This window comes from Clarias gariepinus, chromosome 13, assembly GCF_024256425.1.
Source record: "Clarias gariepinus isolate MV-2021 ecotype Netherlands chromosome 13, CGAR_prim_01v2, whole genome shotgun sequence".
Classification (NCBI taxonomy): domain Eukaryota; kingdom Metazoa; phylum Chordata; class Actinopteri; order Siluriformes; family Clariidae; genus Clarias; species Clarias gariepinus.
Genome location: NC_071112.1, coordinates 22,774,939 through 22,802,598, shown reverse-complemented (window position 1 = coordinate 22,802,598; position 27,660 = coordinate 22,774,939). Strand labels below are relative to the sequence as shown.

Below are 27,660 nucleotides of genomic sequence, written 5' to 3'. Positions count from 1 at the left end.
TTGAAGTAATTGTTTCCTGTATGACTCTATCAGTCTCTCACATCATTGTGGAGGAATTTTGGCTCATTCTTCCTCACAACATTGCTTCAGTTCATGGAGGCTTTTAAAGATCTGCATATGCATTTCAATTTTGTTCTGGAATTGTTCTAAAATTGACTAAGCCATTACAAAATCTTGATTCTTTTGTGTTTTAACCATTTATGTACATTTACTGGTGTGCTTCAGGTCATTGTCCTGTTGTATGACCAAATTTCAACCAAGTTTTAGCCAGACAGATGATCTCACAATCGCCTTTAGAATACTCTGGTATACAAATAAGTTCATAGTTGACTGAAAGGTGCCCAGCTGCTGAGGATGCAAAACTATGGACATTGTTCCAGAAACCTTGGGCTTTGTTTATATGCAGTTTTAAGAATCTCAGTCATGCTTCCATGTTCTTTTTAGACAAAAGGCTTTCTCCTTGCAACCTTTCCAAACAACTACATTTGTTACAGTATTCTTCTTATTGTGCTGTCATGGAATTTAACATTTAACATGCTCAGTGAGGCCTGTAGTTCAATAAAATGTTTTTTTTTTTTTTTGTAATCTTAGAGCATCGCATGGTCTGACAATGGGGTGAATGTGCCGGGACGTCCACCCCTGGGCAGATCGGCAACTGTGTTGAATGCTTTCCATTTGTGAAAAATCTTGCTCATTGCACCTCAGAACATTTAACTGTAAATTGTAAACACTTTTTCTCTTAAATCCTTAAAGGGGTACTTAGGGGGTACTTAACTACTATAAAGACCCACTAGAATCCAATGATTTTTTATTATGTTTTAACATAACACATAGAATTAAAAGGTACTAAATTTTAAACATGGCAGTATGATTTAAAGAGGGCGTACTAACATCTAAAAAATGACTACAGTATATAATTTGACAACTCTTTGTATTTGCCAGTTCCTTGCTTAACTAAAATGAAGAGAACGCAACACATATTCAGCACCTCGGTCAGCTCCACTGCAAAACATAAAGGGTGGAGCACCCCAACTTAGTGTCAGTGCCACAACACTCCAAGCCACAGCCCTGCCATGATCATCTGTGCACTCCTGTTCCTTGGTTCTTACCGCTCCTTGCATCTCAACATCTCAGTCTCTGCTCTCCGCATACCTGTGCGCTCTCACTAACCATCTCTCCTGCCTATTTGTACCTTGCTTTGACAACACCACTTTGCTACATTACAGTGTGTGGTATTAGTCCAATATTCCAGTGTTTTTTTTTTTTTTTTATCCCTGCCTTCCCAATCTTGACCTTGTTTATGTCTCCCGTCTTGGACTCTTGCACTCACGGACTTTCACGTTACCGACCTCTGATCTGTTATCAACTATGAGCTTGGATCTCGGACCCCCCTCGTCTCTCCGGCTTCAACCACCGCGACCATGACCTCTATGAACATGAGTGTTGCTCATGCTTTAACGAATGTGCTGGATCCACCACGACATTTTTCAAGCCTGACAATCAGAGCCATATAAAACCTCGACTTGGTAAGTAGCGGGTTCTGTGTACTACACTTGCATTGATCTCTCTGGGTATCTACTCCCACAGAGCATGCTCGAGATTCCCCAAAATGGAAAATATCACAGAGAAAAGTATTTAACCAAAGCTCGACTGCCTCAACATATCCCTCACCCTCAGCTTCTACAAGCCCAGCGCGTGGACCTGCTTCGAACAACTGTTGCTAGCCTCACAGGTCCAGTAATTGCACTCTTTGCACCTGTTCACAGAATTATTTCCCTTCTTACCAAGAAATTCTCCCTGTCTGATTTTTCTTAAATAAAAGAGCACAGTCACCTGTTCACTAAATCCTCCCCCTCCCCCCCCCACCTTCTTACTGAGCAATTTTTTTTCTGTCAGTTTTTTCCTTTAATAAAAGAGCAACTTGCTCTGATTTTAGTGTTCCTTGAGTCTATACATAGTGCATGTCCAAAGATTTTAAATTGTGAAAAAGATCAGGCTCCATTGTAATTTAATTTACACATACTATAAAGTGATATTTCAGGCCTGTTTTGTTTTAATTTGAATGAACGCTTTACCAGCTCATGAAAAAAATCCCCAAATCCACTATTTAAATATTAAAATAAAAGATTGTTAATTTATTCACTTAATACTTGGTCGGGGCTCCTTTAGCACAAATTACTGCATCAATGTAGCTTGGCATTGAAGACCAGGTATTGTTGGGTTGGGTATTTCTCATCTTCCTCTTTTCAGGTCAGGAAAGTTGGCTGGCTAACCAAGCAAAATAATGTCATAGTCAGCAAACCCTGTTTTCAGGTAGTTTTAATACTGTGGACAGTTGAAAAGTCCTGCTGCAAAGGAAATTTTGGCGGCTTAATAAAGCTAGTCAGCAGACAGAAGCAAGCCCAAAAAACTCCTGGTAGGTGGCTGTGTTGATTTTGGACTTGATAAAACACACCAACACCAGTAGATGACATGGCATCCCAAACCATCACTGACTGTGGAAAGTTTACACTGGACTTCAACTTGGAATCTGTGCTTCTCCTCTCTTCTTCCAGACTCTGAGACCTTGATTTTAACATGAAATGCAAAACTTACTTTTACCTGTAAATATGCTTTCGACATTGTCTCTGGAATTCAGGAGATTAATATATGTATGCAGTTTTAGTTACTGTAACTTGTCAAATGCTTTAAGACAGCCCCTTCTGTGGCCTGCTCTTCTTATGGATGGTGTTAGTGATCATGTCCTGGACAACAGTCCATCAGTCCTTCTTTCCCATGAGTGAACTGAGACCAGACTGTTAATTTACTCAAACTCGAAATAAGTTATTTTATTGTTTTTACCTTTTTCGAAAGGTTTGAAATGTTCCACTTTACAACTAATGAAGCTAGTATATATGAGAATTTCATGTTTTAATTTCCATTACAAAAGAAAAGTCACAATTTTATTAAACTTTTTTGAGATGCAGGAAAATGGTTTCTTGATTCATTTTGTTATTATATAAACATTTTATACCACTACATTAAACCATACAAATTTTGGTACATAAAACAGTCAGTTTCTACTTGCTGTACCAAGGAAACCGTAATAGTGGACATTGAAGCAGTTCTTTTAGGTACTCCTGGGCAGCACTGAGCACCAAGCCAAGGGGGTCCAAATTCCTTTTTTTATGACATCATTATGGAAGAATAGGATGTTCAAGCACAGGTTTCTAGACGGATGGAAAAAGGGCATTTGTTTTTTTTTATAATATTTTGTGTTTCCATACATCCATGAGATGCATGTAAATGTCCTTAATTATATATAAAAAAGTGAATTTTGCATAATAGGTGACCTTTTATTTGCATAATAGGTGATTTATTAGTCACTAAGTGATAAAAGTCACTTTAAATAGGTAATTGTTTTTTAACAGAATCTAAAATATATAGGGTTGTAAATGAGGGCTTTATGAGATTTTAAATTGAATGATTGCTACATAAGGTTAGGCCTCTTCCCCATCTGGCTTTATGAAAGAGCTACTAATTTATACTCAAGATATACCCCTTTACCCGTGATAGTACCACCGCAGCAATACAGTTTGTTATTGTTAGCTTTATTTCTAAATCATGCACCACAGTTCTTTTAGCAGAATGCCATATCATTCATATCTTAGGGCATTATGTAACTCATGATTTTGTTTTTGTTATTGTTTTAATTAATTTAAACAAACGATGCTATTTAAGTACACGTTACATGTAAATGGCTTAAGAACGTGCACAAATTGAAAATTGTATAATAGTTTTATTTTAAAAAAATCAAAGATATGTGAACTAATATGAACTATACACATCAAATTGCATTGGTCACATTGTGTTTTATTTCATTTTTAAATATTACATCCTAATTGGACACTTATGGAGAGATTTTACATTTACAGCATGAGACAGACTACTTGTGCATATTTCTCCTAATTAACTTTTTGTGTTGAATTGTTTAATTTGAGCAGTTGAAGGTTACGGGCCTTTATCAAAGGCTTAGTACTGACAGCCTGGTGGTTCTGGGGCTTGAACCTGTGACCTTTGAATCAGTAGTCTAACGTCTTAACTCACGATGGGAGTTGGTAACTATTCCATAATCAATTATTGGTTTGCGTAAAACAATGAATGATCGATTAATAATTAGTTTAACCACAGTAAAATGGTTCTTTTACCTTTGTGTTTCCTAAAAAATCAATCCCACTACCCTTCACTACTACTACACCCACAACAAATTACATATACATGCATCAACTAGGGTTACTAGCATAAACATCCATTACCAAATGTATTAATATACAAACACGACACTGTCATAGGAAAAGAACATTTTCATTAGACCCAACTAGTACTTTTGTACAAACTCCTTGTGAAACATTTTGTATATCATGCTCTTAAAGTCACAATTTCTCTTTGTTGTAGTGTACAGTACATGTATAATTTCTTTTAAAGCCAATCACACTCACATCCTGGAGCAGCCTTTTTAAGGAAAATTGTGTAACAGGCCACTTTAAGATACATTGTTATACATATGCATCTGACTTTTTGCTTGTTTGTGTTACACAGCAGTTGCCCAGGTGCACAAAAAGCATGCAGCATGGAAAATCTTTAATGATTTAAGTCAATTGTCCGTTATCATAAATAATGGCTTTAAAGTCACCAAAAATTGACTGATCATCAACTATTATCAATGATTGTTCCATCAGTAGTCTTAACCACTAAGGTACCCCTGCCCTATTTTGAATTAAGATGCTGGATAGTGCACTTTACCATCATTAAAACACCAAGTGGGGTAATATCATTTGGAAAATGATGGTCAGCTCTTCAGTACTGTACAGCCAAGATAAAAACTGTACCTATACTTGTCACTAGTCCTATACTTATTCACATGCTGTCAAAGGTTTATGGACTTTATACTTTGAAAAGTTTCCTAAAATGTCTTACATTGTAATAAAGTTGTGTAGTTCAATACTGAATCTGAAACTGTAATATATATGTAATAATGCATATATTATAAGTCATAAGTCACTATTGAATGTAGACTTTGGCTAAATCACAAACACTGTATAAAATCCAGTGTTTAGCATTTGTCTGGTCGACTGAGAAGCTGACAAGCCCCAAGACACCACCTCTATTTGAACCTATCAGCAATCAACATCTCAAGGCTTATAATTATCACCCCATTTAACGACTCATTAACCTGTGTATTTATACTCCCAGTTTCCCATTGTATAGTTTATAAGTCTTTCTATTCACACAATAAGAAGTTGTATAGACCTTATAAGTGTATAACTTTATTTCAGACTGTTGTTCTGGTTTTTGGATTAAACATTCTGTCTAACCCCTCAAGTGCTCCTGACTTCCTGCTTCTAGTAATTATTGTTTAGGTTCCTAAGATATGCATGCATTTTTCTAACATATAAGCCTATTTTGTATAATATAATATACAGGCGCACACACACACACACACACACACACACACACACATACACACATACACACATGCACATTACCAATTAAAAATTTGGAAACACCTTCTCCTTCAATGTTTTTTATTTATTTCTCTTTATTTAATTTTTAACATTGTTCATCAATACTAAAGACATCCAAACTAAATCAAACAGAAAAACTACATTTAGCTCCATGTTATGGCAGGAAACACTTAGTTAAGTAAAGAGAAAAAAATAGACCATCATTAATTTAAGAAATGAAGGTCAGTCAAACTGAAAAATGTCAAGAACTTTGAGTGCATCCCTACTGTAAGTGAAGTCGCCAAAACCATTAAAAGCTATGATGAAACTGGCTCTCATGAGCACCCTCCTAGGAAAGGAAGACCAAGAGCTACCTCTTTTTTATTAGAATGACCAGCCTTAGAAACTGCCGATTTACAGCACCTTAGATTAGAACATAAATACTTCTCAGAGTTCGAGCTGCAGACATACAGTACAGTACAGTATTTCAATTCAGAGGAGACTCTGGAGCATGGAGGAGGAGGTGTGAGGGTGTGAGAGTGTGAGGATTACTTTGCTGATGTTGGTGACTTAGTCAAAATTGAGAGCACACTTAACTAGCATTGCTACCACAGCATTTTGCAGCAACTACAGTATGGTTCTTAACTTGGTACTATGTATATGCAGTAATATGCTAAAAAGACTAAACCAAAAAGTTTAGTTAATTATTAATTCTATATAAAAAAGTGGACAATACTAAGTACCCCTATGATTCAATAGCTTGTTTAATAACCATCTTTAGCAGCAGTAATATGAAGTAGTAATTTTGGCCTAACCCACTTTAGGTCCACCCACAGCGTTTTAAAATTCTTTTATTTTTCAGACATGCTTTTATTTTTTAGCTGTTTTACAGATGACCTCACATTTGCCTCCAAAATACGCTGGTATACAGAGGAGTTCATGGATTGTTCCTGTGTCATTTTTCCCGCAACAATTTCTATATTTTCTATATTTGTACAGTCAAATCTTTTATATTACAGCTACATCCTCTATTTTGTGCAGTTAAGATTTTTCATCTATATACTTTGTTCTTATCTTCAATTTTTTCCATATTTTATTAAACAGTTTTCTTTTTTTATTCCATAATTTTTCTTATTGATAATCTTGGTTTTTAAGGTCACTGGTGGTCGTATACGCATTTCACTGCATATCGTACTGTGTATGACTATGTAAGTGACAAATAGAATTTAAATTTGAATTTGGATGACTTTATTGACTGTAAGGTACCCAGGGCCTGTGGTTACAAAACATGCCTAAATCATTACCCCTCCACTGCCAGGCTCGATTATGAGGTGTTTCTGCTGAAATGCTGTTTGGTTTTCCCCACTGGGCACTTAGCATTAAGGCAAAATAGCTCCACTACTTTCTCATCTGTCCATTTGACATTGTTTCAGAAGCCTTGTACTTTATTCAGACCCAGTTTATTCAGAACCTCACTCATGCTTACATGTTCTTTTTAAACATTAGAGGTGCACTCCTGGCAACCCTTCCTGTGTGTGTGTGTGTGTGTGTGTGTGTGTGTACTATTTTTGTAATCACATCATGTCATAGTTTCTCACCTGTAGATGATGCAGGCACTATTGCGGCACGTGTCACAGTTGGCTGTATCCTGCCCTGTTCGGTATGATAGTCGGCTGCAAAAGAAAAAATGCAGAGATATGTTCTTTCATTCGAACAACATTGACGTAAGTAACAGTATGTGATATTATCTTTAAATAATTTAACTTGAGTTAGATCAAATTCATCTCCTTTATCCTGCCTAAGACGTGTATTCATATCCTACCATTAAAACAATAGGGGGAAAAAAATGAAATACACCCTGGATGGGATACCAATCTATTGCAGTGCCATCACACACTTATGCATGCCTACTCCTTCGCACCTAGAGGTAATTTAGACCAGCCAGTTCACCACCCAGCATGTTGTTGGGAGGTATGAGAAAACTGGAAATCTCAAATAAAACTGATGCAGATGCATGCAAAACTAGGATTATAAAATACCACTGGACCCTGGTGTGAGTTAGCAAGGCTGCCTGCTGTAGTCATGTCTACTCCACCAAGGTTAACGCTTGGTTATTGAGTTATTGCACTTGTAAAAATGTTCTGACACAACATCCAAGGTTATGTGACACATGTGACCTATTCCCACACTGGGGAAATATACAGGGAACCAGTGAGGAATAAATAAAGGTGAGTTATCCAGTATACTGCTATTAATAATCAACTACTGTCAATGAGTCACAACAAGGGATTCTGATGAAGTAAAGAGAATAAATAAATAATAAATGTTTTCAAATTGAGACAATACCCCTTCTTTATTGCAACCCACCTTCATTCCAGGTAACCAATGTACCTAGTGAATCAACAAACTAGTAGATGCTATTAATCGCTAAGTTCCTAGTCTACTTACAGGACTATATGCATAAATGCTATATAAATATATGTAGATAAAATGTTCTATAATGCCACATGTTTCTAAGTATCTCCAGGAGGGTAGCATCCAAGATCTACTCAAGATTACATAAGGTAATCAAGTATCCAGTGTTCTCATGACAACCCCTGGCAATGGCTCAACTGATGTGAATATGCACAGCAAGATAGTTGGACTACATACCACATTACACTGGGTAAGTCATCACAGTTTTGTATAATTTGCATGCTGCCATGACAGATTCACATTTCTCCAGGGACAATAATGCTCAGCACCCAGAAGCCATGCAGTTATGCCTTTTCATTAAAGCTTAATTAAAACTTAATTGCATCACTTTATTTGTCAATGCAATGGAGCATCATTGTGGTCATTGATATTCTGTGTGTACTACAATGCAAAACAAGTTTTGTTGGATCATATACATGTGGTGAGCATAGATGCAGATGAACTTATACAGTATATGAAATAGTTAGAGCAGTGAAAAGTAAAGATATAATACAATATAACAAATAATGTGTTTTAAAGGTACATAAACACATACAGTGATACATACAGTATGATGATATTTAGAAGTCTGAAGCATGAAAAATCTTTTTTTTTTTAATTGAGAGTAAACATTTTTAACTTTGAAATATTATAAGGACACAACCAGTCAAAAGTACAGTATGCAATAATGTCCTTTTGAACAGTTGATATAGAGATTGGTCTGCTACTTATGTACTGTAAATTGTGGTGGCCGAGAAGTGCTAAACAGAATAACAAATTCAAAAACAAAAGAACAAATCAGAAAACACAACAAATCAGACAACCAGGAAAAAGGTTGGTATATGCTGGGAATGTCATTCTTATCGCTAATTGGACAAGACATATGCTATTTGAATGTTCAGGAGGTCATACTTCTTGTACTTCTTGAGAGGTAGATGTATCGTCTAATCAGCAGTAAGAATATAAAAAAAAAATGGAAAAGGTAGGTGTAGTTTGTAAATTAAACTGTTTTGGGATTTCTTATTTTGTTCTTAGTTTTTGTTATTTATTTATTTTTTATTTTTTGTTATTTTATTTACAGGTTTTGTTATGTTGTTTTGCACTCTCAGCCACCTAGTAAAGCCTTCAGAGGTGCTGTTAATTGGTGATTTTTGATAAATTTGCTTTCTTTTGGTCTTCATGAGAGCACTTGACAAAATTGCTCTTGTAAGAGCTGGTCCAAGATAAGCTGATTTTCGTGTCTGACTGTTGTTATTGTTCTTGTTGTTGTTATTATTGCCACTTAATTACCTAATGCCATATGTCATTCAATAGTTTTGAAAAAAAAATATATATATATCCAGTTTAATTTTAGAATGTAGAAAATAAATTTTAACTTGTGTCCAAATTTTTGACTGGTGTTTTTGAACTTTTGACAGTTAAAATGACTAAAGTTGAAATATTGATGTTAATGCCACTATTTAACTATTGGAACTATATTGGACTCTTTAAATCTGTATTTATTTGTAAAAAATCTGATAAAATCTTTTAGTTTTTTCTCTAAAATTCAATATGAAAAATAAAAGCGACTTTGCAAATAGGAATTACTAAGGCTTTAAGTACTCAATCTGTCAAAGTGGTAGGAAAGCATCGTGCTAAACAAACTAAGCATTCTTGAGGTTGTGACATTATTTAATTTGCTATCTCACTGTTTACACAGGGGCTCTTGTCTTTTCACTATACTTTGCTGCAGGGAGTTGGCACAACAGCTTGTGCTAACTGTAGGCTTTAGCTCAGTTCACACTGGGAGAGGTTTTCTGGATTGGAGCCCTGGGTTTACAGTAGGGTAGCATGACACCATGCTTCATCATTAACCTGTGAAAAAACACCCTGGCATCTACATCCATTTTACACTGCGATCAAATATTTTCATGTTGCTTTACAGTGCAACCATGCAGCGTTTCAGTGTGGCACTGAGAGCGTGGTGGCAAGATCCTCAATATTTGTTGGTGTTAATATACTGAAGATCAATGGCTCTCAATGGCTTAAAAAACACTTATTACATTTATTACGGTAAATGACAGTAGATATATTGCTTTTAAGATGCATGTGGTTTGATGTACTCTTCTCTTTTTGTCTTAAATTGCCAAGTTTTGTCTTGTCTTAAGTTTTGACATAAACTATATATGAGCTAAAATGCTTTTGAATTTGTTTTCATCTTTGCTTAGTGTTTTGAGACACAATGAGCTTAAATATTGGAATGTATTTTGACAGTCTGGACAGTTGGCTGGCACCAAACTTCAATGCCAGTAAGAGTGAAGAATGTTAGGTGGTTAGGTTGCACATGCAATTACTGTACATCAAAAGAAGTGTGTATTTATCTTTATTAAAAATATACAGTACATAGTTCATTGCCCTCATGCATTCCAGATTCATGCTTCGTTAATATTTTGGCTGTTTGATAGTATTTGAACTACAGCACTGTGCAAAAATCTTGAGCCACCTCTTATTTTTTCATATTTAATTATGCAAATTAAATTAAATGTTTTACTGTGACAGGCTAAAAAAGTGCTTAAAGGTATAAATAAAAAATTTGTTTCCCCTCTCAGCATTTAGCATCACCAGTGTGCTAATCCCTGGCCGAGACATCTGTCATCATTGCCTGTTTCTTACTGGTTATATGTTGTTTTTATGCTTGAGTGATTCATATGTCACTGTGTGGCTTAAGAAACAAACAAAATATTTGTCTGAAACTGGTCAGATAAAGAGACTAGATGAAAAGCGAGAGCCAAAAAACTTGCCATAATGAGAGCCAAAATATATTGTTAAAAAGCACTATTGCACTATATGGAGAAAAAAAGCAAAAGATGAGGAAATGAGGGGCTCAAGACTTTTGCATAGTACAGTGGGTTTTGTCTGATTGTTGGTTGGCATCTTATCGAATGTGTTTTAGACAAGAACTTCTCAGGATTCTCCCTTGTGCAGATGCTAATGAGTGTGGCTCAGACTTTTGTATTGTACTTCATCAATGCTCCAACCTCATGCTAGCTTTGTAAATTCTTTATATAAGCCTTGTGCTTTCAGTATACTTTACATGCATTATCATTATATTATTAATAGTATGTGGTCACCCGACCATCACACACAAGCTTGGTAAACATCTCATTCTGAAATAATGAACATTTATTGTGGAGTTAGTCCACCATTTTCCACTAGAACAGTGTCCACTCTTTTGGTAAGGCTTTCCACTACCTATGTTGCTGAGAGGATTTGTGTTCGTTCAGCCACAAGAGCATTAATGTGCTTAGGAACCGATGTTTGTTGAGGAGGCCTGGAGCACATTCAGCATTCCTGGGGAATAAAGTTCAAGGCACTGTGCAGCCGACTTTAGTTTTGCCTTAACAACTTTGGCAAAAAATGTCTTCATGGACCTTGCTTTACACACAAGAAGCACTGCCCTGATAGAAAAGCTTTTAACTACCTACAGCCGTCAAAAGTTTTGAGAATGACAACAATATTAATTTTTACAATGTCTGCTGCTTAAGTGTTTTTTAGATCTTGTCAGATGTTACTATAGTATACTGAAGTATAATTACAAGCATTTCTTAAGTGGAAAAGGCTTTTATTCACAATTATTAGGTTGATGCAAAACGTTAAAATTTGTAGTGTTGACCCTGCATTTTCTCATAGGCCACATTCTGACTGACTGACTGCACCCCATTTGTACATAATCAATGCTTGAAGTTTGTCAGAATTTCTGGGTTTTTGTTTGTCCAACTGCCTCTTGAGGATTGACCACAAGTTCTCGATGGGATTTAGGTCTAAAGAATTTTCTTGCCATGGACCTAAAATTTTGATGTTCTCTTTCCTGAGCCACTTTATCAATTTGCCATATGGCAAGGTGCTCCATCATGCTGGAAATGGCACTTTTCGTCACCAAATTGTTCTTGGATGGTTGTGAGAAATTGCTCACAGGACTGATAGCACTCACCATCATAGATTTCAAGAAGGGCAGCAAAAAAGTCACTTCTCTCCAGGTACAAGGATTAGACTGCTAACGACTGGAGGAAAGTCATTTTCTGTGACGAATCCCCTTTCTGATTGTTTGGGGCATCTGGAAAAAAAAAATTTAGTGGAAAAAAAAGGTGAGTGCTAACATCAGTCCTGTGTCATGCCAAGAGTAAAGCATCCAAAAACCATTCATGTGTGGGGTTGCTTCTCAGCCAAGGAAGTGGGTTCACTCCCACCGAAATTTTGGGTCCATGGCCAGGAAACAAGAATGCAAGAATTGGCTGCCATCAGTTAGAATGTGGCCCAGAAGTTGGTTGACAGCATCCCAGGGCAAATTGCAGAGCTCTTGATAATAAGGGGGCAACATTGCAAATATTGGCTCTTTACATAAACTTAATGTAATTGTCAATAAAAGCCTTTGACACTTACAGTATAAAAGACTTTAGACAGACTTTGTAAAAATTACTATTTGTGTTCTTCTCAAAACTTTTGGCCATGGCTTGTAGGCCTCTAGGTTACAAAGCTTAGCAACGAATCATGTGGCAATGTTTGGGGAAGAACCACATACAGGGTCATTGTCAGGTGTCCACATACTTTTGGCCACAAAGTATAAACCACAGATGTTGTGTTTGTGCAACACAGATGTTGTGTTTGTGCCCTAAAAAGAACAGATTAGTTGTGATTATGGTGCATTTTATGGCTGCATGATTGTATTATTTGTGATAATCATGGTGTTGCTCCTGTTTTTAACTCAGATAGAAAGAAATTAAAATGTATAGAGTATTTTCATGTTTTTTTTTTTTCAGTTCACAATCAGTTGTTTCAAAACCCTTACTTTAAAATAAAAATTCTGGTGGCTGTGTGATTTGATTTATTTTACGACCCTCACTTTCTGACAAGAAGGAAGTTAACCTGTGTTTTAGAGTTGAACAAAACAAATTTCAACATATATTCAAACGAAATAACCCTGGCTTACTGATTTTGCCCAGCACTGGAAACATTTCTCCCCTATTTTGTAGGTGGCAAATGACTTCATCTTTCTTCTAAATGTATTGTTTTCTTTATGATTGCATAAGAAATTATTGAAAAATTCAAGTTTTCTTAAATATGGCATTCCTGCAGGGGGTTTCTTTGTAAGCACTATTGTCAGCCAGCTCCTGACAATCTGTTGCCAGTCTGGATAGACTGTTGTGTAATTGACATGCTAACAAGTCAGCCATGATAATGATCAGAAATTGGTTTGGGCTGCTAAATTTCTTTTTGGATACATTGTGGAACAACAGTCCCTGGAAAGTACTGTTGCAAAAAAGCCTGCCATTAGCTAATGTACTCTCAAAATGAATACCATCAAGCAAAATGATTACTCTCTAAGACAGTTAAGAATTGCAGCCATCTGTGAGACAGTTAAAATAAAGTCAGAACCACGTCTGGGTCTCTAAAGTATTAGGAATGTCGTACACATTGCAAAAGAAGTGCCAGATTTCTAATCTACAAATTATTAGAAAATGTTTATGGCGCTGAACAGGTCGTGCACTACTAACGTAACTTGGCAGAAATATATATATATATATATATATATATATATATATATATATATAAATGAGATCTTGTTACACTCTAAGTGTGGACACTTCAATATCCTATGCCAAGGACAATTTAATGCCAGAACTGCAAGGCACTCTGCTTTTTTAGCCCTGTCCAACTTGCCTGTCTGCCATTTGGTTTAAGTCTAAATTCAATGCTCACAGTCTGGGAAACATAGACAATCCCTTGGTGTCAGCTCTCCTGGCCAACTGAGACAAACAGGAGCTTTTATGTGTCCCTGCTGCTCTGCTTCTCCCATGAACACAGCTGCTTTAAAGACAGCACAAGCCTGAGTAGGGGATCAGAGGGTGTCACTCTAATAATAACTGCAGAATGGCAGGAAGGCTCTCTAACATGCACACACATACACACAGACGGCCATACTCCTTTGGAAGATGAAAGGCCTGCCTGATGAGGCACTACTAATTGAGGCTGTTTGAGTGGTTTTGTGCTTCCAAGCCCAAGCAGGGCTTTTGCTTTTTGTCCTGGTGGGGAATTAGCCAATACTGTACCTCTCTGTTTTTGTGACCATGTAGAGAAGGTTTTAAAGCCATTAGCTCCCCTTCGCACGGCCATGATGACCCTTTAATCTTATACAAAGGGGTTTTAGCACTGGTTCATTGGCAAGGGTGAGCAGCCAATTTCAAATACTTAAGGGAAAACATATTTTGAGGTGAAAGATGCAACAGGTACCCAAAGGTGTCAAACAAGATAAAGGTCTTGTCTTTTTTTTCGTGGAATGTAGCTGCATTTAATATTTAAAGAAAAAAAAACTGTGTGTAAGTGTGTGGCGGGGGGGGTGGGAACTCAGCTCCTGACAAAATCAGCATAAGATTACACCATATGTCCAAAAGTTTGTGGACATCTAACCATCACTTTCAAATGTGGCTTTTTCCCCCAAACTGTTATCACAAATTTAGAAGCACATAAATGTATAGAATATCTTTGTATTCTGTAGCATTAAACTTTCCCCTTCACTACAACTAAAGAGGCCCAAACATGTTCCAGCATGACAAAACTCCTGTGCAGTGGTCCCCAACCCCCAGGCCACGGACCGGTACCGGCCCGTGGAGCAAATGGTACCGGGCCGCAAAATAAATAATAAAATATTTCCGTTTCATGTATTATCTGAGTCTGAACGATATTTTATTTTTAAAAAACTTTGAAAAATGACCGGATTATTCTTTCGGTTAAGTCTCGTGCGCCATTACGAGAGAAGCTGCAAAGCTTTCTCTCAGAAAAGCACATTTCAGTGACGAGGAATGGGTCGCAAAACTGGCTTACCGGTGTTTTGGAGAGGAGTTTTAAAGCAATAAGGGTAAATATTTCTGCAATAACTGTATGTATTTATGGATAAAACAATAAAAAAAATCATCTGATCGTAGTGGGTTTTAGTATTAGGTAAAATATAACCTCAGATGAACAACAATATAAAACCTTTTTCACTGTGCATATATCTATTTAACCAAAATAAAGGACAAAATAATAAAAAGGGTGTACTTAGTATCGCCCACATATATTTTTTTTAATGATTGTTTTGCCTTTTTGTTAAATAGGTATTCTCTGATAGCTTCCACAGGATATTATGTGATAAGTTGCAGCCAGGTGCTGCTAATCATCAGTCCTTGATTAATTGATCATCAACAAGTTAGCAGACCTCTATGAAAGCAGAAATTGTGCTGGTCTGGAGCACTCAGGTGTGTGTTAACACAATGCCAAGAGGGAAAGACATAAGCACCTTGCATCCATTGAGTCGACCACGCACTTCTCTGTATACAAGAGTATTCTAGAGGCAAATGTGAAGCCATCTGTTCAACAGCTAAAGTTTGGTTGAAATTGGGTCATGCAACGGGACAATGATATGAAGCACATCAGTAAATCTACATTAGTATGGCTGAAAAATAAAAGAATTAGGGTTTTGGAAAGCATGGTCACAATGAAGTAAGAGACTGAAAAAGTCATAAATTAAACTATTCCTTCAAGTTACAAAGCTAAAGGTGGCTCTACAAGCTTTCATATACTTAGTACTGCTTACATAAAAAAAATTTAATGGCACAGTGAAAAATGGTACAGTACATGTTACAAGACCAACTATAATCGGATATTTTTTTTATTAGATTTTTACAAAAAAACATATAGGATTACTGGGGGGGGTACTGACTCTCCATGAACAGTGAATCTTGCATTGGAGCGGTACAGACCATTTTTGTGATATGGTGATCATTCAGCTTTAGAATTTAAGTGGCATACTGTATGCATATATATAGAGTGTATATATAGAGTGAGACTCACCCTTCTCGCTGCGCCTCTCCTTTCTCTAATTCCTGAATGACCCCCAGCAGCACTTTAATGGTTTCCTGGCTTGACATGACCAGAGTCTCCATGGCCTGCAATCGGGATTTCACGTCTCCATCTGCCCCAGGCAAAGGAATTATCTGCCCGCACACGTGTCTCCTGGTAAGTCTTTGGGTATCCGTACTACCAAAGCCATATGTACCATGGAAGTGAGGCTGACTGGTACTCTGGGTTGGGAAGCTTCCTGTACGTGGTAATGTCTGAGACTGCAGACCATTCAAAGGATCTTTCTTACGCTTGCACTGCAATGATGGACTATCCAAACATTCCACTTGTGTCAAAGATGTCCATGCGATGGGCCCTGTGACCTTTGAAATGGCACCTCTGTCCCGCAGAGGTTGTGTTGATGAAGATGAAGAGCTTTTAGTGCAGTTGGGCTCTTGTTCTGCTCCAACTTCACTCTGACTGGGTAATCCTTTGTGCTTGGAGCTACTTTCTTGACTACATTCTTCTTCCTTTGAGTCTGATTGAAGCAAGTTTTCATCAGTCTCTCTACCTTGACCAGAAGAGTCAAGGCTGTTATCTTGGCACAAATCCTGCACACCAGCACATGGTGGCATACTGTGTAGAAGCACTCGAGTTTTCTGTACCCTTGCACCATGAGGCTTTTCCTCCTCGGTAGCTTGAAGTTCACTTAGAAACCCATTGTTCTGGTTCTCATAGTTTTCCACCAGAGCTGTGTGTTTAATAGTGTGCCCCTTTTTGCGCTCAAATGGAAAAGTTTGATAACGCTTCTTCAATTCAGGTGAGGTTTGCACTGCTGTGCTCTTGGTCACATTGGGTATTGAGCGGCGTGCCGGCATTGTCATGTACCTCTTGTGTACGACCTTGCATGAAACAGAGTGGGTTTTGGCACCCCGAGCTAGACGTGCTGCCTCATTCTGGGCCTCACAAATGTCCTTGAAGCGGACCTGAAGGGCTTTGTTCCTTTTGTGCACTCCGTCTCCACTTCTACTGCCCTCACTTCCGAGGAATGGACCTCCAGCCTCTGAATCCGAGTCTGAATTTGACAGGACGTAGGGGCCTGTCTCCTTACTAACCATCACTCCTAAGAGAAAATGAGAGAGAGGAAGATGGGGAACTCCAATGCATAAAATGACAGTGGATGCAGCTTCAGCACAGATGGCCTAGTTTTATTTACTGCTTAACTCATGACATCCTGGCAGTCAAAGCTCATTTTTCTTTCTGTCTTATTTAAAGGTGAAAGTCACGGCTGACATTGAGTTTGCTGAAACCAGACTCATCTCTATAGAACTGGGTGTAGAGAAGCTCTGAATGAGGTATATACAATATGTACTGTATGTTGAGTGGGCACTTTTGTGGTATGTAATCCCATTTTTTTTAAGCGAATGTAGAGACAGAAAAAATTTATTTAAGTTGGGACAATTGGAGATAAGGATCTATGCCTATGATTATATCTTGCTAAGTAATACATTATTTTACATGTTGCAAATAAAACAATCATTGTTACATTTGTACTGTAATTGTTTCATGAGTAAGACCACTACCTTTAAATATTAATATCTCTGAATTTCTGATTGACTTAATGTAAATGACTTAATAAAATAACACCAGTCCTTTGCTTCATCAAAAATGAACAGTTGGTTGAAAACCCACTTACCAACACAGCCAAACAGTTGAAGGTTGCTGCAATAAATAGATTTTGTTTACTGCACAAATTGTCACAGGCAAAACGTGTCAGTTTTGCAAATTGTGACAGGGCTGCTATTAGGAAATAGCTTGAAATCACATAACCTGAAAAGTAATAGACTATAAAAAAACAGCGAGGGGAGAAAACATTCCAATTGATTCAGTTTTGAATCTTACCCAGGCCATTTGTTTGTTTGTTTGTTTGTCATCCTACCCAAGACCATTTATATTAATGCTCCTTCGTAACAGCTGGCCAAATCAAAGACACAACATCAAAGTCAACAATAAAGTAAAGCATTTACCAGTTTAAATACAGTTTATCATCCAATGTAAACCATGTGTGTTTGTGTAAAAATGGTCTCTGGTCAAAAACATGAAAACTTCTGTCTAATATTATACCATTTTTTGCCACTTTGGTGGTTTGCCTCATAATGTGTGGATGCTTTTATTATAAGAAACTAGCCATAGGTCCAAGCAGGATCTATGGCACTGAGTAATCAAGTAATCCAGTCTGCAATAGACTTGAGACTATTCCATCTTCCAACAGAACAATAACTCCAACATCTCTACATTGGAGTGATTCAATAATAAGAATCTGAACGAGGGTTAGGATGGCCCAGTCAAGGTTTGGATCTCAGATTGAGAAAATGTAAAAAATAACTGTTCCCCAATGGTCTGCAATCAATCTGACACAGTTTGCATGATTTTGCCAGGATTAATGAACAAAAATATCAGCATCGTAATGTGTTAAACTGACAAAACCATAATCCCAGAACACTTGCACCTGTAATTGCAACAGAAACCATTTTACCAAAAGCTTCAGACAGAGATCATCCTGAATAATTATTCAACCAAAAAAATGCATGCTATTAAAAATGTTGATGATTAACATTTGGGTCAGAATTAGAAATTATTTACCACTTCAAAGCAAATATTGCAACAAAACTCCACTCCACTGTGCTGCCACATTTTATTTTAACATGCAATTTGTAGTTTATTTTAAATGTAACCCCAGGAGTTGAAGTGAAACACAGATGAATATTAACTCTGTGAGACCGAATACTTCAAGGGAGATTCAGGAAAGAAATCTTAGTAATAATACTTAGTGTATGTAATAATCATATCCCAGAATGACCAAGATTTCACCTTAGCATTTGACTGAGATGATTTTAAACGCCAAACTTTCAGAACCTATTTGGATTTAGATTTAAATATTTAAAATAAATTGTGATGATGTCATGGAAATGTCAAATACAAAATTAACTGCTTATATAATGAAACAGATTATTTAGCAATTAAACTTTTAAGGAAACTACGTAGTAATTTAAGTAAATTAATAGAACATACTTTGAAAGTATAGTCACTATTTGTTTTATACTCTTTGTATGAAAAATCTTTACAATTTCTCGGGAACCATATTTCACTTATGTTTCTGGTGCTTCCTGGATGAGAAGGCAAATATTTCTCTTGCAATTATAATAACATGGTGTCCTTGTGTTACTGTGAAGCACCTTGGAAAGCCTTTAGAGTGTTTCAGCATATGTTTTCTGTACTGGTCCAATAAAGCTCTTGATTCATAGCCAAAGATTTTCGCAGTGTACTTGCATTCATGTTGAAAAGAATCAAGAATGAATAAAGTACCCTTTAATATACTGTTCTATTTGTTATGAAGTAAATAATGCTTGCAATATATGAAACAGCACAGACGTCAATTGAAAAATGGAAAGAAGAACAAGCCGATAGAACTTTCCTGAGTCAATTCACCATCCAAATTATATGATTTTATATGATATGAGCAATCCTATAACTTGTGGCCGTGTTACTTATGGCAGTGGATGCAGTAACAAATGTATTCTATTAAGTCATTTCTCTAACTGAAAGCCCATGCAATATATTACTGCATATCTGAAATCGCTAGTTAAATTTTTAGTTGTTTTTGACATTCGACACATAATTCAACAAACATCAGTTAAGATGACCTCTGGACAACATAATCACTTAGTGCATCAACTGCCATGTTTTATCTGCTCAGCAGCTGCAGTGTCTTTAGATGTCTAATTTTCATTGTATAAGCCCATCTATACTGTACATATCCTCACTATATAGCTGGAACCAATAATTCTGTTTTGTTGTTTAAAATTATAAACAGACAGTATTGTATGTTGCAAAATATGGTATAGCAAATTAGTATCATAATAATAATAATAAGAAGAAGAAGAAGAAGAACAATAATATGTTTTTTATAATATATAATATTATAATATTAAATAAATATATACATTTCAGTACATGTAAAGTCACTATAAGCAATGACTGGAGCAATTTACTCAAAATGTCTAATCTACTCTCTAGAGTATCTGTGAATCTGTAAATATAGAAATATAATAAAATATATATATAATATAAAATAAATATGTACTTTGCTTCCCAGTTAGGAAGCTGGGGTCAGACTACAGGTTCAGTCAGTTTACAGCACCCCTGATGGGTTAAGGGCCTTTTATAAAGAGCTCAACGATGGCAATTTGGTGGTGCTGGGGCTCGAACCCCCGACTTTTTAAATAGTAACCCACAGCCTTAACCAATTAAGCCACCACTGGCCAAATCCATTAAAATGAGATCATGCATCCAGTGAAGAAAGTTAGATGTATAACTATAACAGAATTTCATGTAGGTGCTAACTTTGGTACAAGGTCTGCCTAAGGCTTTTATCAGCCTTTGCAGTCTCACCTATCTCTCATTTGCTAAAACCATCTGTTATCTACTGTAAGCAGATGGCAAAGGCTGATTGATTAATTGATTTGATAATCCAATTAACATCATGCTTGTGGCACACCAGTAAGGTAGCGCTATTTTTGAATTAGGATAACGGGTAAAAGAAATCATTTATTTATAATTTTTTTTTGTATTATCCCCTTTATAAAACACATTATTTACCCAATATGTATCATTCATTTGTATTTTTATTTGTGCAGCAACATCCAGTGCACAACCGTCATTTTATGCTATGAGTTATTATAGTATTTACATGAACCCTGCATTAAACTTAATCCTAAATAGTTAAATTAATTAGATGACAGTATAGTACATATACTACATATTACATGTAAAGTCACTTTAAGCAAAGACTCTATCTGTGAATTTGTAAATATAGAAAAAAAAAAAAAATATATATATATATATATATATATATATATATATATATATATATATATATATATAGCCTTGGATTACGAGCATAAATCGTTCTGGAAGTGGGCTCATATTCCAAAACACTCATAAACCAAAGCAAATTTTGCCATGGGATATAATGGAAATTCAAAGAATTCATTTCACAGCCCAAAAAAATAAATACACAAAAAAAAATTCATAGTAAAATATAAAGTAAAAATAAATCCAGACAGATAAGTGTTTCCTTTTATGCATGTGTGTGTGTGTGTGTTTCTCTTTCTTGCGCTGCAGAGTGTGTGCATTATGTGTGTGTGCGTGCATAATTTGACAAAGTGCCGGTTCACACAATCTCTCTCTCTCTCTCTCTCTCTCTGTCAACTTTAGTGTCTTTGTGTGTGTGTGTGTGAAGCAGAGAGGGAATGCAAGAGAGAAAAAAAATACACATAACGCACACACATAATGCACAGTAAAGGAGAGAGAGAGAAAGAGAGTGTGTATGAACTGGCACGGTGTCAAATTACGTGCGTGCACACACATAACGCACACACTCCATAGCGCAAGAGAGAGAAACACACACACATAACGCACACACAGTAAAAGCGAGAGTGGGAGAGAAAGTGACCCGGCACGGTGTCAAATTACGCACGCGCACACATGAGCTCACACAGGCTGAAACAGAGAGGCTGAGGGAGAAAATGGATTTTTAACCTCTAATGAGATTTTCTTTTGCTTCACATGCGCACACACGTGCTTACAAACACAAAATGATAGATGTTTTACACACAGGCGGTCACAGTGTTATAGAAAACAGTACACGGGCGCACGTATGTTGATTATACCAGTAAGAGACGAGCACTAAGACCCAGCAGGGGAGACGATTACCCACAATTCCACAGCGCAAGAGAAAACCGTTGGCTCAGTTGTGATCACGTGATGCTCGGCGTCAAAACAAGAAGCGCATGCGTGATACTCGGTGCTCATAAACCAAGACTTGCTTATTTTTCCAGTCAAAATGTATTAAAAATCTTTGCTTGTCTTGCGGAACACTCGGAAGCCGCGTTACTCGTAATCTGAGGTTTCACTGTATGTGTATATATATATATTATTGTATCTGTGTTTAAAAGGGCAAACAGTCATCTATTTCTATACACAATGAACATAAAAAGCAGGTTGTCCCCACCCATTCATTTTAAAATGGGTCTCACTCATCATCTTCATAGCAGGTCAGCCCCAGCTATTTATTTTACAGAAGAATAGATTTTTCTTTTTCTTTTTTTTCTCTCTTCCTTTCTCATCATAACTGCTTCTCATTTCCTATTCTGACAGAATATATTATTGCTATCACTTGCGTTGCCTTAGTAGTTGCTGTTGTTGTTGTTCTGTTGTTGTTGTTTTTTTTGTATTTGTTTTTAGTTTTAAAGGCACTTTGCTGACTTTAAGCGTGTATAATTCATCCCCTTTTCTCTCTCATATTGAAAATTCTATTTAATTCTATTTTAGATTTTAAAGGGATTTAACTGCTTTACTGTCATGGGCTTTAAGAAGTATTCTTGGCAAAAGACTTAACTAACAATAATATCATATATTTATTTATTTATTTAACTCACTTCTCTTTTTAATTTCTTATACTCATCAAAAGCTATCCCTGTGCGTTGAAAGTGAAATGCTTCTCTTTATCCCGGCTTTAATTTGTACATCTATATAGTAGTTGCACTAAAGAAATTATTCTGTTTACAATAAAAGAATTGGCAAATTTCAGCAAAATGTAATTACTTTTGTTGATGTTCATTTACAGTAGCCTCATTTTGCATGTGCATAAAGTCGCTTTTTTTTTTTTTTAATCCTACTATGAAGCATAGCAATTTAGAGTAATATGATGCCCCTCTCTCTCTCCATTAGACATAATGTATCTAATCCTCTCCCTGATTTATTTTTCATCCAAAATCCCCTAGCGCAGGTGATGTAAGAGTGGCTCAGGCTGATCTCTCCCCCTTCACCAGACTGTGTTGATGATGCAGTAGCATTAAACCTTAGTCTAGCCAAAAATGTAATGATTTCTCAAGCTAGGGTTGCACTAAGCTTATTCCACATGGTCGACCAAACTAAAATCCAACAAGCACTGCCATAAAAAAGAGAAGTTAAAGCTCAAAAGTTAGCTCAGTGTGAACCTTTACCTGGATCTAGATAATGACATTAAATTATTTAGGTATGATAAGAGATTGTTTGTATATGTAGATACACAAATGTTTATGTAAACAAAGTAGTGACAAATTGAGCATTACCAAATTGTAAAAGATAGTAAAACTAAAACACAATAAAAATAAATTGAAATCACACAATCAAATCTTTTACTGAAAATAGTATCAATAAAAACACTATTTAAGTTAGTTGTTTAAGAAAAAGCCATGACTGTACAACCTGCAGTTTCATAGAAGGATATTTGCAGATTAATGATACTCTTACATAACCAGAAAAATGACTAAATAAATAGACTGTTTATGCGTTGCTGTATTGTCTCATGTCGTGATTTATTGAGCTGTTTTGTAATCACTGCTGGACAAAACTCAGCTGTAGCAACCCATCATGTTTGTATGACAAGATTGTACCCTTTTGTATAGTTGTTTTTATGCACATGCCACTAAAACAGCACATACCAGTAACATATGCAACAAACACTATAGATTGGAGTGATAGAAATGGTGAATCACTCTCACCAAGCAGCTGGAATCCTTAGAAGTGTGTAATCTTCATTGATTTCATCCCATGTTTTTCTCTATACAGCAGCATGAATATACTATACATACACATGAGCTATGGTAGTTCCTATTCAAATTGTTTCTGTTTCAGTATACAGTACAGTATATGCAAAATTTCGGTAAGTTTGAAGGTTACCTTCATACACTAATTATTATAGGTAATGCAGTACTTTTAGATTGTCAATAATAGTGAATAATAATAGAAATCAAAGCACAGCTCTAGTTTTATTAATCACCTTATACTGCCTTTGTCATATATGATGTTGCACAACAGAAGCCTTTATTATTATTATTATTATTATTATTATTATCTTATACATTTTTTTGTCAAGCACCCAGTGAATTCCCTGGTGATGGTTTAACACTTTCAGAGTTTATTTGAGCGTAGTGTTAATTTAAGACTAGGGAATTGGCAGTGCAGAGTGAATTCAGTATACACGTAGCTGCCACTTTGCAGATGCATTAAGTTAAGTATATGCCCACCCCTAAGTGACGCATCTTGTGTAATTTTGGGGTCACTCTCATTCCAAGACGATGTTATGCCATCCGCTGAATCCCTTTACGCCAATTTAAACTGGACACATTTCTGATGAGGGCCACATGCACTAGTTATTCTTCCATCATTTCACACCAGCTGTCTTAGAGGCGGGTAAAATGTGAGCCCTTATGTCACACTGCATTTGTTGCCGTTTTTTTGCTCACACATAAATGAAGATCAGTCTAAATATGAATCTATTGAAATAACACAATCACACTTCCTAAATTACATGAGCCTCCAGTTAGTTTAGATGTGTATCCAGACGTACTGTTATGAAAAGTGTTAGTGATATATAAGTGCTAGCATAAAAAAAAAAAAAAACATTTAAGAGAACAATCCAGAGAAATGCAACTACACTTCAAATCCTGCTGGATTGAAATAGGCTATATGAAGCTTGCTTGATCCTTAGTCTGTCTAGCTACCAAAACAGTGCAGTAAATAGGAAAGTTTCAAAGACAGCTTCTGACCTACCGCTACTAATGCTACGTTAACAGCTTTGCAATAGTAAGGCAATTAGATAATATTTATAGATAATAATATTCACGGATCAATTTAATCAAATAATAAGGAAGCTTGGGCAGGATGGTTGATTCCAAAGACACCAAGGTTAATTGGTGTTTCCATATTGGTGCTCCCGTAGTGCATAAATGCATGTGTAAATTTCGACTGGTGGTCCAACCATGGTAGTAGAAACGGTAATAAATACAACTGGTCACTGTTGGCCTCCACGGTCCCTAGTTGTACTACTGAGGTTCCTAGATAGATAATAACAGGGAACCGATACCTGGTAACTGAATTGCCAACTTGACTTTCAGGTACAGTACAGTATATCTGGGTTTTGGCATCTGGTATCTGATCAGACCTACTGTAGCTGCATATCCAGCAGTACTGGCTTTATAGCCCCAGTGCCTAATTCAGGAGCTGCTTTTGTGCAAATACCTTAAGCCTCACAAATGGATGAGTATTTCCTGACTCTTTCTGCTAGGTAGGAATCAACTGACTTTGTTTTTATTTTCCCTTGGTGCTAATATCATGATGGTCTTTCTGACATGGGATTAGCCACCTTTTTTGGCAGACTACAGTTTCAAAGTAAAGATGAGCACAGTAGGATCAAATAGCTGTTATTACAACTGCTCGGCAGGGAAGGATGTGAATCAGAATCTCGGAGCTAATCCTGCTAAAAAATTAAACGAATACTAATAGACAAGAAAGGTGGAACCCCAGCAATTCCAAGTGACTATGTATAGATGAAGACATACTGTAATAAAAGAAGTAATGAATACATAAGGAAGAAAGATTATACTGTAATAGATGAATAATCAAGTCTGTACATATTTGTATAATAACTTATTATTATATCAGTAATTATTTCTTGTTTTTAATTCACCACATATAAAACTGCGTTTAAAGTTAATGGTGTTAATGGTCAAGGAACTATAGTGGGGGCTTCTCACATGAGTTTTGACTGTAAGACGTAATTCATTTTACACAACCTTGTTACTCTACCAGAGATGGACATTTGAAATATGTGACAGTAAAAAGGATAATAAGAAGTCTCCAAATACATCAGCTTTTTGGAGAGCAGGAAACCACCAGAGTGAGGGAGGGGAGGAGAGAGAGAAAGAGAGAGAGAGAGAGAGAGAGAGATGGTTTAGGATAAGGAGAAATAGAGGTGAGTTTTATGTCCTCATGGGAAAGAGCTTGGAAAGTAATATGGTATTGGCATGTACAGTATGTGAGCAAAGACGCTGGGGAAGTTATTTTCTGTGTAAAGTATATAAGCCGCTGTCGCATATGGAAAAGCCATATCATTCTATCATAGAGAAAAGATATCACATGCTCAGGCAGTGACAATCTGGAATTTTTTTTCTTTCTTATTCTCTTTCTCTCTCTCTCACACACACACACACACACACACACATGCACACGCGCACATAGCCATTCTGTATTGGTAAATGTTCCAGTAAAGCTGCCATCACTCAGAGTTGGCTCCAGCAACCTCTATGTGCTTCAGGATATTACTGAATCCAAACAATTCTTTCTCGATTTAATCTGTGGAACCAGTGGCATTATAACAATTTGAGTTTTTAGAATGCAGCCTTTTGGAGTACATATTTAAAAAACATATATTGTATATTAGCTATTAGAAACAAAATAATTGCTTGAAAATGTAATTTCATAATAAATAATAATAAAAAGCAATCAGATAATAATAAATGTCAGCACAGGTAATCCATTACCTGGGACTGAATGGTTACGAAATCTCTCAAATAGATCATCAGTGTTTCTGCTAATAACACCAATTCAGCAATTTTTAATTGTGCATATATTTGGATGTGTAAGAGAATTCAAGTGGTTATTGATACTGAAAACAAATCTACGGGAACAGAATAAGCATGACTCAGTAGAATGACTAACTCACTGAGCAAAGGAAAGGTACATAACCATCAGCTGAGCAGTTCTGTCTCAAGCACTTACTCACTAACTGCTCGGACATCTGCTAGTCCGCATCAGCTGCACTGTTCTCATGTCTGATTGCAAGCAGAAGAGAGAAACGCAGGCACACTCACCCTGAGAGAAGCATGAGAGCGGAGCGAGAGCTGCAGCCTCCCGTTGCGCTGGGACATCTCCGTTCACTTAACGCATCACTCTGGGGAAGCTCAAGGAGCAGAGACACTCGCAGTGTTGCTCGAGGTGGTGCCAGAACTGTGCCTTACGCACACAAATACACGTACATGCTGCAGAAAGTATGTGTGTGTGTGCGTGTCAGAGTGCGAAGATACGAATGATGTTGCACATCCACAGCAGATGAAAGTGTCAGAGTGAGGATCTGCTTGAAGAAGCTTGGGAGAAAGGTTTAAATTCCAGAAAAGTCCAGGATATCTCACTCAGGTTCTCACATCACTGAGGGTGTCTCACACATCCACACGGTCTAGGCACACGCCACATACGCACACACATACACACACACACACACACACACACACTCATGCACGGATTCACGGAGGCTCTCTCTCTCTCTCTCTCTCTCTCTCTCCCACTGCTGCAGTCTTGTGTATGTAAGAAAGAGAGGTAAAAAGGAAGGGGGTGGACAGGGAGGCAGAACAGGAGATGGAGTTGGAAAGGGTTATGGGATGAAGAGATAGAGAGGGGGAAGTGTGAGAAAGAGGAGGAGGAGAAGACGTGTGGATGTGAACGAGAGAGAGAGAGAGAGAGAGAGAGAGAGCGCTCTGGGGAAGTCCAGACTCATACTAGTCAGCATGCGTTGATCAGTAAGCAGTTATATAATCACTGAACAGGGAGGAGAGAAATGTGCATACGTGTGTGTGTGTGTGTGCTTGTGTGTTTGTCTTCTGCATTGTCTGATTGACTTCAACTTATTAGAAAAAGACATTGAAAGAGAGAGAGAGAGACAGCAGAAAGATGAAAGGTGAACATAGCAGTAATTTGACTGTTAATTAATGCGTGTCTGCTATGTGACTAAACATTAACAGTGGAATGGATCAACATCATCTTTACCCATGTTTCACAACACACACACACATACACACACCCCTCATGCATGACATTGTTTAAAGCACCATTCTGATTACAGAATTCGTCTGAGAGGGATTGTTTATCTTCACTTTTTAAACAACATCCAAACAGCTTAAATATAATAAGGTTTTGGCAAATATAAAGA

The 27,660-nt window shown here is 36.8% G+C and overlaps 1 protein-coding gene across 1 annotated transcript in view; it reads right to left on the bottom strand.

Moving 5' to 3' along the window:
• The window catches only part of insyn2ab (inhibitory synaptic factor 2Ab), a 42,004-nt gene extending 15,270 nt beyond the window's left edge, over positions 1–26,734 (bottom strand). The window contains exons 1-3 of the mRNA XM_053510346.1: positions 26,549–26,734; positions 15,804–16,914; positions 7,082–7,156 (exon numbers count right to left, since the gene is read on the bottom strand). Of these exons, the coding sequence (XP_053366321.1) occupies positions 7,082–7,156; positions 15,804–16,909 (1,181 nt within the window). The 5' untranslated portion in view covers positions 16,910–16,914; positions 26,549–26,734. The remainder of the gene's footprint in view (positions 1–7,081; positions 7,157–15,803; positions 16,915–26,548) is intronic.
• Positions 26,735–27,660: the final 926 nt, after the last annotated feature.